The following is a 12,290-nucleotide window of genomic DNA, read 5'->3' as shown; positions in this document are numbered from 1 at the left end:
ACAGGGCCACAGATTCCTGCTGGAGATGCAGGGGGTGGCCAAGTGGGTCATGGCCAATCTCTGTGGCTCTCGATGCACACAGGTCTGCATTCGAGTTCAGCTCTGACTTTAGCTCTGTGATTTTTGGTTGATTTTTTTGTTTGTTGTTTTCTTTTTGCAGTACTGGGGATTCAACATTGGACCTTGTGCATGCTGGGCAAGTGCCCTGCATCCCCAGCCCAGCCATGTGACTCTGAGGAGGTTATTTGGTAAAACTTTTTTCATCTTCAGTTTCCTCATCTGGAAAGAAAAGAGGATACCTACTCTATAATAGTACTGCAAGTATAACCGGAAAAAAAAGATGTTATGCAAAAATCCACTATTCTGTGTCTTCATTCCAGGGTTGAGCAGAATTTGTCATGTGGCTGCTTTGCTACTTGATCAAAGGAAACACTCTGGTAAATACTTTTAGTTAAGAAAAGTGGTTTCCCTTATTTCCTGTTCCTGTGGTACCCTGGACGGAGACCTGAGGTGATGAAGATCAGTGGTGTGTTAGTCGTGCTCCTCATGGTTTTTGTGTCCATTCATGGTTTAGAAGATGTGATTATAACCTGTAGTGAACAGTGGCTGCGGGTGAGAGTTAAATGGCAGGTTGTTGGGAATCACCAGGAGCCCCAGCCATCTGAGCTGTATCTAGGAACTCTCTGTGCTGCAACCGGAAGGTCCATGGGTTACTATGAGTTTTTTATTCTCTCTCTCAATGTGGAATCAGAGCTGAAGTACGCTCATGGGGTATTCTCATTGAAAGTTCGATCAATTATGAACCGGAAAATTCAGATGTCTGTGGTTTCTTACCAATATCGTGCTATATTCAAAGATCATTTACATTAAATTACTTGAAAAAGGTAAAATGATAATGGTGACGAGTCCAAAAAATCAGCCAGAAAGAAGAGCTCAATGTCAATTGAAGCGAAAAACTCAGGGACCCACCCAGAAGGGGCAGTAAGCAATATTGCAGGACCATATCCAATTTCTCCCTCCCGGGTAAGTATGGAAATTTACCCGTGAATTCAGGAGGGAGAGGCAGCCACACTGACCCCGGAACTGTGGCTCCTGAGGACCATCCTGCCTGTTGGAGAATGGGCTAATGCCTATGGATTTTATTTTCTACCTGTTTTAAAATTACCGTTTTAAATTTTCTCTGCAGTCTGTATTTATGAACATTTTGGTGTGTGGGGGGAAGAGCTTCTTCAGAGTTTAAGCTTGTAATGAAGGAATTTTTTTAAATAAAGATTTGAAATTCTTATTTTAAAAAAAAAAAAAGAAAGAAAAGCAACTGGACGTCCACTCTGCTCCTTCTCCGACCCTGGACGGAGAAAAGCCGAGAATGCAGACTGTTCAAAACACCTCAATTTCTTTGCGTAATAAAGAAACAGGAATCTCACATGTGCAGAGAGAAGGGGGCTGGGACAGTTTTGAGGTGGACAAGAACGGCAGAGAGAGTAGGAAGCAGCTGAGGGCGGGCTTGGGGTGCAGGTGGCCCAGAGCAGAGCCCACTGAGAGCCAGAGGTCCAGCGCTGTCTGCTCCGAGTGGCTCCGCGAGCATCGCAGTCGCCGGCTTCAGTAAAAGTCTGTCAAGTGAAACAGCCCTGTGTGGCGGGGTCTCTGGGAGAAGCAGAAAAGAGACTCCGAGTGTTATGAGTGTGAGAGAGCAAGGGGCCAAGGGACAGGGAGAAGGGATTCGCAAGGAAAGGGGACTGTGAAAATGTCCGTCCTCGGGACCCTGGGAGAAACAGTTCCGCAAAATTCTGTGTGGAGACTCGGGCTACTACAGAACACAAAGCATGATTTCAGAAGGCTGCTAAAAATCAGGTTCCGTGAGGGTTAAATGAAAGCATGCATGTCCAGCAGTTAGCTCGGCGGCCAGCCCCTGATACGCACTGGACCAAAAGCAGCTTTTACTAGGATTTATTGTTCACTTTCCTCTTTTCTTCACCCTTTTGAACTTCAAGGTCACAGAATCTACTGAAAATTATGATCCGGTCATTCATTCATTCATTCTACAGACATTTCTCAAATTCCTTCAACGAAACAGGTGAGTTTAATAATTTCAGGAGCAGCAATTATCATAGCTAACATTTCTGAGGGCTTAGTATGTGCTGGACACTTGAGGCGGCTTATTTCATGTAATCCTTACAGCATTCTAGTTGAGCCTCCTAACAGTCTAAGGAGGAACAATTCTATTCCCACCTTACAGATGGGAGACTGGGCCGGGGGAGGTGAAGAGGTCTGCTCCAGATCACATGGTTAGTAGCAAGCCGGCCGGCCAAGGCGGTGCAGACACATCAGCCTCCTACTAGGCTGTTTCTGAATGCAGCTGCCAGTGTCAGTGTCGTACAGCATATAGGAAGGGAGGGATTATGAAGGAAGGGCTATGGCGAAATTATCCAAGAGTGGATAGGGTTTTCTCACCTCCTCCAGCCCCATTCCCCCCGTTTTTTGTTGGGTTTTTTTGGTACCTGGGAACAAACTCGGGTCCTTGTGCTTGCAGGGCAGAGGGTGGAACCACTGAGCTAGATTCCCGGCCCTCCATTCCCTTTTTATCTCTGAACTCTTGGGGTGGGGTGGCTCCAAGATCCTCACATCTGCCCAGAGCCGTTTACTAGTTGGTCTGCATTCCCCCATTCTGTGCTCACCGTCAGCCAAGGGGAGATGAAAAGCAAGAGGAGAGACAGGCCCCACTAAACCAGCCAATAGATAATTAGAGCTGATGATTTTACCATAATGCAGTACAACAGCAATGAATAAATCAATGGGCTGGGGTGGGGCATGGCTTTCCTGTAATCAGCTATTAAAGGCGTGTGTCCCTAATTAGTCCATTAATGAGAGCCACCTCTCGCATCCACATGCTATCAGCTTCCAAGGTAGAGGGAGCCCAGCCCATGGGCAGGAGATAAGAGAAACAGAGGATGAAGGAGCAGATTCAAACAGCTGGGCTCCTGCGTGTTTTACAAGCTCTCAGTGCCTGGGGCAAATCCACCTGCTAGTAGCAAAGAAACGTTTATCAAAAACCAAAGGACTGTCGTCTTTGTTGAACAGAAGGAGAAAGAATGATTTAATCTTTAAAGGGGCAACCCGAGGTAACCACACGTGGGGGATCTGTGAAGGGCAGCTCTGCGGTGTGTTCCCTGGGGCTCGGGACACAGCGAGCCACAAACACGGTCCTGCAAAGGCAGCGTGGTCCTCAGAAGGCCGCAGCAGAGGACTCCACCGTGCTCATGCTCAGTGCGCACCTCTTACATCTTAGGAAAGGAGCTGAACCGAGTTCCGACTATGCGCCCAGTGCCACCGGCGCTCTTTGTGTGTGTTGAGTCTCATCTGATGATTTCGCCGACATTCGCAGAGTGACCTCAGCTTGTTCTGGGGGGTTCCAAAAAGGAGCCTCACTCGACCTTCAAGGCTGTGGTCGCCAAAGCACGGCTGCTCAAGCGTCTCCTCCTGCTCTGACCCTCTGTGGACCGTGCCCTCCCACTGAGGTAGGTGCCTTCTGTGGGCACCGCACTGCCTGGGCCCAGAAACGAGTGTTGTTCTGCAACAGCTCCAACGAGCTCTGAAGCCCAAATCGGCCTCCACACCCCTGGGAGCCACAGGGGGAGCACTGTACCCTTCACGCCCCTTCCTTCCTATGCCGGCTCCTCTTCCACCTCCCAATGCTGACATATTCCAGTGCACTCAGACAGAACCCACAGACACAGGGTGGGGTGCAGGGCGGATGGCTCCACCAGTGGCAGGGAGAGCACCGGGAACTGCTCACCTCAGCCTCACCATGGGCCTATGAAGCCCTTTGCAGAATGGGGAGATGGGCCGAGAGTCTACTTTGGCCATGCTTTCAAAGCACTCAGTAAGAGCTCCTCCATAGCTGTTTGCTGACAGACAGAATTGGAAATATGGAGGAAAGAAGATCTTCAGCTTCCGGGAAGCTTGGAGGCTGCAGAGGGCCAACTCCAAGGTAAAGAAGGGTTGTTACTGAAGTCACCCCACTAGGCCGCAAGAGGGGCAGACAGGCATTGCGTCCACCCCGAGGTCAGCTGCTTCCTTTGCCACTCTTTCCTGTCCTGGGAGCTGCTGCTACACAGTCTGCTTTCTACCACCAAGCCCACACATGCACCAGGAAACCCTGCACAGTGGAAAGCGGTGACACACGCTGCGGCAGGATTCTCAGGATCTCAGTGTGTGCGTGTGCGTGTGCGTGTGCGTGTGTGCGCGCGCACAAGTGTGCCCAACACTGCCTCCCACTGGGGATGGCAGAGGGCACAATGGCGCTGTGGTGGTGGTGGCCTGGGCTTGAAGCACTGCACCAAGCCTGTTCCCTGGTGGCCAGCGAGGTGACCTTAGGCAAACTTCTTCCCATCGTCTCTCTTTGGTCCCTTCATTTGCAAAATGGGAAATGTCAGCTGCCCACTGAAAATGCTATTGTGAGGGTCAAGTGAGCAAGTGCAACACGACTGATGCATAAAGAGCTTTAAAGTTACAAAATACTGCCAAACACATCTCTAGACACCTTCAGACAGAGCGGGAGGACTACCAGTCCCACCTTTCAGTGAAGGAAATTGAAGACTCAGACTGAAATTCCCTTGAAAACAGTGACGCTGTTGCTGAAAAGCAGTGGTCTGGGCCATCACATCTGGCAGCACATCACAGCTGCCCCAGAGCCTCTCCTCTGGAGACCGTGTCACATTCAGAGCTTTTATTCATTTAATACAAATGTACGTGTTCCTAGCTGGCACCAGGTACCGCACTGGGCAATGAAGCCACCATCACAAGGGTCTCACTGTGGGAGGGAAAGCAGAGAGCCCAGGAGTAAAGGACAGCGTGTGGGGCCAACATCACAGGAGGGGAAGGACGACAGGGTGCTGCGGCAGACGGAAGGGCACCTGGACGACGAGCAGGACGCCGGCCATGCTGAGTCCTGGCACAGGCCAAGGGGACAGGGAAAGGAGGCTGCTGAGACAGAAGACCCAGGGGGCCGCCCAGAGCCGATCCTGCCGCAAGTGACCCCGGGGAGGGCTTTGGACCTAAGCCTCAGGGCTGCACGAAGCCACTAAGCGTTTAATTAGGGAAGTGGTCGATATGGGAATGGAAGGGTATGAAGTTCAAGCCCTGTAACAGAATACGGTAGAGTGTGGCTTGAACTGCGGGCATTTATTTTCGTGTCCAGTTCCAAGGGGAGGGAGCCCAGCCTCAAGGTGCTGGTGGGGTTGTGTCTGGGAAGGTCTGATTCCGGCTCTGCAGCTGACCTCCTCAGCCTCGCTTTCTTGCACGGCAGAGAAAGAAAGAATAAGCTCTTGTGTCGCTTCTTATAAAGGCGCTAATCCCACTTGGGCCGGCTCTACCTTCAGGATTTAACTCCCTCCCAAAGCCCATCTCCTGATACCTTCGCCCAGGTACTAGGATTGGGAGACAGGAATTGAGAGGGACACACAGGGCAGATGTGAAGACCACTCCGAGCTCGTGATGGAGGCAGGCAGGCCAGGCCCCGAGACGCACGGCTTCAGGCGAGACAGACGGTTCTGAGCTGGGAACCGAGAGAAGAGTGACCTTTGGATCGCTTTGGGATTCGGGAAGGGGAGGTTGTGGCTGGGTTGTGCGAAGCCGGGAAGGAGAGAGACAGGCAGTGCAGGCTAACAGACACGGGCGGGGAACAGCAGCAACTCAGCGGTGCATCCTGCCTGAACTCCCATGCCCGCTCGCTCGTGCAGGGCCCGTGGCTGGTGGCTGCTTTGCCCAGAGGAGAAGGAACTGACCAGAAGATCTTGCCACCTGGAGGATCCTGTTTTCCAGGCACCGGAGAGCGGGCGTCGGTGCCAGAACCGTCAGGGGAGGAGAGAGGCCTGGGGCCCTGGAGCCAGGGCGTTCATCTCCCTGGAGCTCGTTCCCTTCAGCCCACCTTTTTACCAACTGTTGTCAAGGGCAGGCCATGGCAGGCACCTGATTTGCAGAGGGGAAAACTGATCTTTAAAGAGTTTATAATCAACCAACCGCCCATTAACCACAGGTGCATGTAGATGGAACAGCTACAAAAGGCACGAAGCAGGCGCTTCTAGAAAACCCAGGTCCTGGACGGCGCTCTGGAAGGGGAAACCCAGGGAGGAGCAGGCTCTTCTCCGGCCTTCGGGGAGGGGGGTTCGTACCTGGGACGCGGGATTGGGGTTGGCCTGGAGACATGGAGGGGAGAACAGCAGGGCTGCAGGCCGCAGCTCGGGGCCGCGGGCAGCAGATCCAGCTCCGCGTCCCGTCTGAGCGGGGCGGAGAGGAGTTTCTAAACCGGGTGGCCGAGCCGGGAGAAGTCCGGGATTTCATCGAGGCCGCGCAGGCGTGCGTCTGCAGGCTCGCGCGTATTTATCCGGCGAGAGCGCCCGGGCTCCTTCAGGTCTCAGGCGCGCTAGGTCCGGGGAAGGGCGAGGGCGAACTGTAGCCTGGGGTGTGCGGGCAGGCGGGTGTGGGCTCCGCGGGAAACTGAGGGGCGCCCGGTGCCGGGCTGGGGCCGGCAGAGTCCAGAGTAAGAACCTCGCGGCGCCAGCCTCCCAGCTGCTGCCTTCGCCCGACGCCCCGGCCCGGTCCTGCCGCAGGGGTCGCGCAGGGGAGTCGGGGACGCCAGGCTGGGCGGGCGCTGTCCTCCTCCCGGCCGGGGCCTGCCCCGCGCCTCACGCCCCGCGCCCCAGCTGCGCCGGCCGGGACTCCAGACCGCCCGCGGCCGCGCCTTCTCGGCCGGGCGGTGCGCGCTGCGGCCGCTGGGTGGCGCCGCGCGGGACCGGGCGTGGGGAGCGCGGCCGCGCGGGGCTGAGCTCGCGCGCCCGGGAGCGGCGGGGCCGGGTGGAAGCGGGGCGGCAGCCGCCGAGGTGAGAGCGGGGCCCGGGGGGCGCGGGGCGCGGACGGCTCGGGGTCGGGGCCTGCACGGCGAGGCGGGGCCGAGAGCGGCAGGTGCTGGGGAGCAGCCCGGTCCCGGCCGCGCCTGCACCGAGTGCCGGAGCGCTGCTGGGCGGCGGGCCCCCGCGGCCGGGTCGGCGCGGACCAGTGCGCGGCCGGGCCGGGGAGGCGGCTTGCGGGGACACGCGGTGCTCCGAGCCGCCACCTTCCAGCTTTGTTCCCGGCCGGCCCAGACCAGAGTTGAGGGTCTGGCATTTGACAAATGTGCTTATTGTTTTTTCCTTTCCCTTTCGGTTTGTTGTGTTTTTCAGAGGACAGCAAATGACAGCGCGGAGGGACAGCGGGCCCGGCCAATCTCCGAGCGCCGGCCGCACTTGTTCCCAGCCTGGCGCGCAGGAGGACGGAGGGCGCGGCCTCGCCCTGCCCGACCCCGCGCCCTTGCTCGACCCGGCCCCACCCGACCCCGCGCCCCTGCCCGCCGCCCGGCCGGGAGGACAGCGCAGAGCCGCTGGAGCCGGGCCCCGGACGAGCAGGTACAGATGCAGGGGTGCCTTGCTGCCCTCGGTCCGTCCCACCCGCCCGGCGGTCCTGGCGCTCACGCGTGGCGTGCGTGGCGGCGCCCCGTGTTATATAACGCTTATGTAACCTCCAGGCGGCGCGCGCTTCTCGGGTCACGCAGACGCCGTCCGTCCGCGTGGGAGGCAGGATCCTAGGGGCCTGCGCCCCCACCCTGCCTGGGTCCTCGTCCTGATTCCGGGCGTGTGCAGGGGGCTGGGGGACCCGGGCCCGCTCCACACAGGCGGCAGGGGGCCCAGAAAGGGGTTGGCTGGGGTCCCCCTGCCTTCTGTGCCTTTATTTCCCCTGTCCCGGGGACCCTGTGGTGAAGCGGAAGCAGTTCTTGTCTTTGGAGGCCAGTTGTCCGCGTGGCAGGTGCGTGAGGTGTGGGGAGAGGACCCCCAGGGTAGCAGCAGAGGAACGCAGGGTACAAAGGTCTGCTAAAGAGGCAGGAGCGCGCTCGGGCCTTGAGGTCCCGAGCAGCGGAGACTAGAAGCTTGGTGGTCCCGTCATAAGACCTTCACGGCAGCCCTGGTGTTGGGGGCGGTCAGGAAAGGGGTGCAGGGACCGGATCAGGCGGAAAGATAAACATGGTGTTCTTTTACTGTACTCTCCACTGCGCTGTCCCTGGTTACCGGGGCAACAGAAGCAGTGATGAAAATCATGCCTTTGGTTCAGTGGAAAAATCTGGCTCCTCCTCCCGACTCTTCTCTCTCTGATCGCCTGTGACCCATTGGGAGGATGATGCTTCCAGGGATTGGAGACCCCACGCATCCCTCGTGTGCCCCCCTTCCCGTTCTGTCGTCTGCCGCTTTCTTGCATCCCTGTATCCCCCCAGGTCGCAGTCGGCAGTTGCGTAGGAGTTGGAGTAGGTGGGGGCAGGCTGTGGACGTCATCGCAGGCCGGGAGAGCAGAGCGTGGGCACAGATGTGGATGCGGGAGAGACTGGCGTAGGGAGGGAACGGATGGATGGGCTCGGCCGAGCTGAGGCTTGTTCTGGGGCCCAGGAGCGGAGCAAAGGACAGGTGAGCGAGGCGATGGAGGCCCGCTGAGCTCCGCAGTCTGGACTTGGAGTTGTAGGATAAAGGAAGACGGGGTTTTTGAGTGTTCGTGCTTCGTGGTGAAAGCTGGGATTCATTCTCGCAGGGGTTAGCAGTGTGCTAGTGAGGGGCTGGGAAGTGGGAGCCAGAAGAGGGGAACACTGCTCCTTGACCGGGAAGAGATTGTGGTGGATGAAGGAAAATGAACATATGGGGGAAGATCTGGCATTGTTAGAAGCCTGGGGTCTGGGGCCCTAAGCAGAAACTGGCACCATGTCAGATTGGAGGTGAAGGCTTAGGGCGGAGCCTGTGGGAGTGGAGAGAAAGGGACTCGGTGGCTCAGAGAGGCTCTGTGGTGGACAGAAGGTGGGGAAGAGAAGCTGCTGGAATTGGGAGCCTTAGTGATGGATGGAAATAGGAAACCAGCACCCAGACTGGTCTGGGGGAATCCTGTCTGATTTGCATTTAGGTGTGCGGCTCCAGGAGGCGGCAGGGAGTGTGGGTGGAAAGGTTTGTGGTCAGGTGGATGATGTTTGCAGTGGAGGTCAGTTCTGGGAAGTGATTTGGAGGATACTGAGTTATGCAGCTAAAGTTCCTTGGGGCTCGAGGTGGGAGGAGAGATCTAGGGTCTAGGACTGCATGCCTTGTGTTTGTGTGTTACCCCAGGGCCACCTGGACTCCTGGACCAGCTCTGCCAATCACCCACATTTTCTGTCAAACGGTCTTCTCTTTTTGAAGTTCAGGTTTGTGTTTCTGTTTTCTTCTCTCCACCAACTGTGCTCAGACACCGTGGGAAGCACAGCTGTATAGATGCATGTCATCTCCTTGACCTTTGCCATACTGTCCTCGTACAGCCCCAGGAAGCGCTGTTGAGAGGTGCCACAGGTCTGTGGCCTCCCCTGCTGTAGGCAGAAGAGCAAACTTCCCAGGGATCAGTACTTGGCAAACTGTGGCTTATGGCCAGATGCTTGTTTTTTAAATAAAGTTTTATTGGAACATAGTAGACATGTCCACTGTTTGAGTATTGTGTGGCTGGTTTCATGCTACAGTGGCATGGTTGCATAGTAACAGAGGTTATGTGACCTGCAAGCCTACATACTTTACCAGTTTGCTCATTAAAATATAAAAGATGCCAGGTGTGGTTGCTCATGCCTATAATCCCAGGAGTCTGGGAGGCTAAGGCAAGAGGATCGAAAGTTCAAGCCCATCCTGGGCAGCTTAGGGATTTTAGGGAGAACTTATCTCAAAACAAACAAACAAAAAATACATAGAAAAGGGTTAGGGATGTAGCTCATTGTGAAGGCCCTGGGTTAAATCTCCAGTACCACACACACACACACACACACACACACACACACACACACACACACACATACAAATGTAAAAGTTGCCCATCCCTGCCACAGGCCACCAGAAAAGTGCTTGGATCTCCACTGTAGATCTTCCTGTGACTGTGTCAGATCCCTAGGGTTCTTGGCGACTGTGTTGAGCTTGCCTTTGTGATCCTGGGAGAGGGTAATTGGACATTCCACGTAGTAGATTATTAGCCTCACAAGTAGCAATTCTTGGGCCAGGGATTTAGCTCAGTGGTTCCGCCGCCTGCCTCGCAAGTGGAAGGTTCTGAGTTCAATCCCTGGTACCAAAAAAAAAAGTAGCAATTCTGCATCTGGGAGATTCCTTTCATTTTCAGCCCTTTTCCCAGAGGCAGGCAGTCCCAACCTTCTCTGAGCTGGGAGCCCTGAGTTCCTGAGCAGGGCTGGGTTGAGCTGCCCTCCCTGTCCCTGGGTATCTCTCACACACGGGAGAGGCTGGAGTGACCCGAGCCCCGCCTCAGGACAGGAGCAGACTGGGCCCGTCCCACAGCACATTTCTCTCTTCCCGAACCCCACACTCCTCCGTGCTGCCAGGCCCCAGGTGGGCGTGGGTGGAGTGTGTGTTTGTGTGGGGTGGGGCTGGAATCAGCATCGGTTTTCTCTCTTTCTCTCAGCCCACCGTAGTGGGCGCCTGGAACACCTTGTGGAGCTGGTCCCAGGGCTGATTCCTTGGCGGAGTTCCTGGTTGGGGCCAGGGCTGATTTGAAGTTCCTGCCTCTGTAAAATGGTGCAGCAAGCGGGCAGCTCTGTGCAGGGTTGGGATAGGAAGTGAAAGACAGTGCCAAGAGGAAGCCACAGGCTCGGAGCAGCAGGGGACTGCAAGGGGCACTGAGGTTCATGCCCACTGCAGCTGGAAGGGTGAAGGGAGGGGGCTGGCAGTGGGAGGAGGAGGGGCCAAACATCCAGAAGGGCTCAGAGGATGGACCGAGCACATCCACAGCCTGGCTCCGGGAGCAAGCCCACTGGCCTGCCTGCCTTTTCTTTCCTTCCTTCCTCGGCAACATGCAGTTCCCCAGAGCCAGGCTCTGTCTGCTCGTCAAGGGAGCTTCTCGTGGGAAAACCTCTTCAGCTGCCTTTCATTTGTAGAGTTTAGGGTGACTGCATCCTTCGTGGGCTTCGGCTAATGCTGAGACATCGTGGATTTGAGAGTCCTTCATCTTTCTTGCCAGATGCTTGTTAAGGATCTGTCGTGTGTCAGGCGCTGTGTGAAGTCCTGAGGACAGAGGTGGTTACAGGATTCGCACTGTGGTCTGGAAGGTTTGTGGATGCTTGAGCCTGTTTTGCTTTCACATGCACTAGGTGGTATAGCTCAGGAAAGCAGATCTGTGTCTGTCTTTTTGTGGCTGTCACTCTGTGTGAGGTACACAGCAGACACACAGACCTCACTTGGTTTGTCTTGGAAATGTGCAGGGACTGACCAGGTGTGTCAGAGGGACACAATGCCCCGCACTCACAACTTGAAGGAGGAGAGATTTATTTTGGGTGCCAGTTTCCACCTGTGGGCAGCAGCTCCAAGGCAGGAAAAGGATGGCAGAGGGGCCGAGCAGAGCGAAGAGGCTCACATCGGGCAGCCAGGAAGCAGAGAGCAAAGGCAGGAGCCAAGAGAGGGAGCTGGGCCCTTCAGTGCACGCCCCCAGTGACCCGCTCTTCCAGCCAGACCCCAGTCATGGCAGCGAGTCAGCTAGGAGGGTGAGAGGGGTGGATCCACCGCACGTGGCGCCCCTGGGCAGCTGCCTTGCAGAAGCTCCACCTCTGAACACAACGCGTGAGGCTTTGGTGGAAGAACAGAGGCCTCAGCAGCAAGAGCGACTAGTCTGGGGGGCAGTGGGCATGGTGGGACCCGCGGGTGAAGTCTCAGCCTTTGGGGAAAAGAAGGTGAAGGGTTAAGGCCCCACGTGCCTGAGAGATTCGCTGGTACCAGGAGCGAGGACGGGTGTGACCTGGTACCAGGGGACATCGGTGCCACCCGAAGGAAGGCACTGAGAAGGAAGATTGGGGCATGGCAGGGAAGGGAGGCTGGGAGGGGCCGTGGAAGTCCATGTGGCAAACAGGAGGCCCAGGGTGGAAGCACAAAGCTTCTGGTTCGCAGTGGCGGGGCGACAGGGGTGGAGGGAAGGCGAGGTGCCTGGCCCTGATCTGCAGGTGGATATGAGTGTGTCCGTGGAGGACTAGAGCACTACTCGACTGTCTTCCTGTGGCAGGGCAAAGGCAAGAAGATGAACCGTGGTGGACAGGATGGTACCGTGGAGATGACCACGGGTGTTTGGAGGCAGAGTCACCAGCATGACCTCGGGGCTTCTGTCACCCAGTGCCTTGACGCCTGGTCCACACATGGACCTTGCTCATTTCATGTGCACACGCTCACTTTGTCCTTCCCCTCTGTGGGTTATTTTGCAGTGAGTCTCAGGCATGTAGC

The 12,290-nt window shown here is 56.2% G+C and overlaps 1 protein-coding gene and 2 long non-coding RNA genes across 3 annotated transcripts in view; 2 read left to right on the top strand and 1 right to left on the bottom strand.

Annotated features, from left to right (window-relative positions):
* Positions 1-5,162: 5,162 nt before the first annotated feature.
* Positions 5,163-6,692, bottom strand: LOC147823198 (uncharacterized). The gene is made up of 2 exons (XR_015444265.1): positions 6,171-6,692; positions 5,163-5,967 (listed from the first exon to the last, which is right to left on the bottom strand). It is a non-coding gene; the product is annotated as an uncharacterized LOC147823198 (long non-coding RNA).
* Positions 6,693-6,797: 105 nt separating this feature from the next.
* Positions 6,798-12,290, top strand: part of LOC147823197 (uncharacterized) — a 60,649-nt gene continuing 55,156 nt past the window's right edge. The window contains exons 1-2 of the mRNA XM_087194191.1: positions 6,798-6,878; positions 7,218-7,439. Of these exons, the coding sequence (XP_087050317.1) occupies positions 7,228-7,439 (212 nt within the window). The 5' untranslated portion in view covers positions 6,798-6,878; positions 7,218-7,227. The remainder of the gene's footprint in view (positions 6,879-7,217; positions 7,440-12,290) is intronic.
* LOC110345302 (uncharacterized) overlaps positions 7,449-12,290 on the top strand; it is a 47,743-nt gene continuing 42,901 nt past the window's right edge. Inside the window, exon 1 of the long non-coding RNA XR_015444430.1 lies at positions 7,449-12,290. This exon is cut by the window's right edge and continues 27,866 nt beyond it. This is a non-coding gene — a long non-coding RNA (uncharacterized LOC110345302).

The sequence above is a fragment of the Heterocephalus glaber genome, unplaced genomic scaffold (genome assembly GCF_053883595.1).
Source record: "Heterocephalus glaber isolate CG9 unplaced genomic scaffold, H.glaber_assembly_v1.0 deba00001600, whole genome shotgun sequence".
Taxonomy (NCBI): Eukaryota; Metazoa; Chordata; class Mammalia; order Rodentia; family Bathyergidae; genus Heterocephalus; species Heterocephalus glaber.
This window is presented reverse-complemented; position numbering and strand designations above follow the sequence as displayed.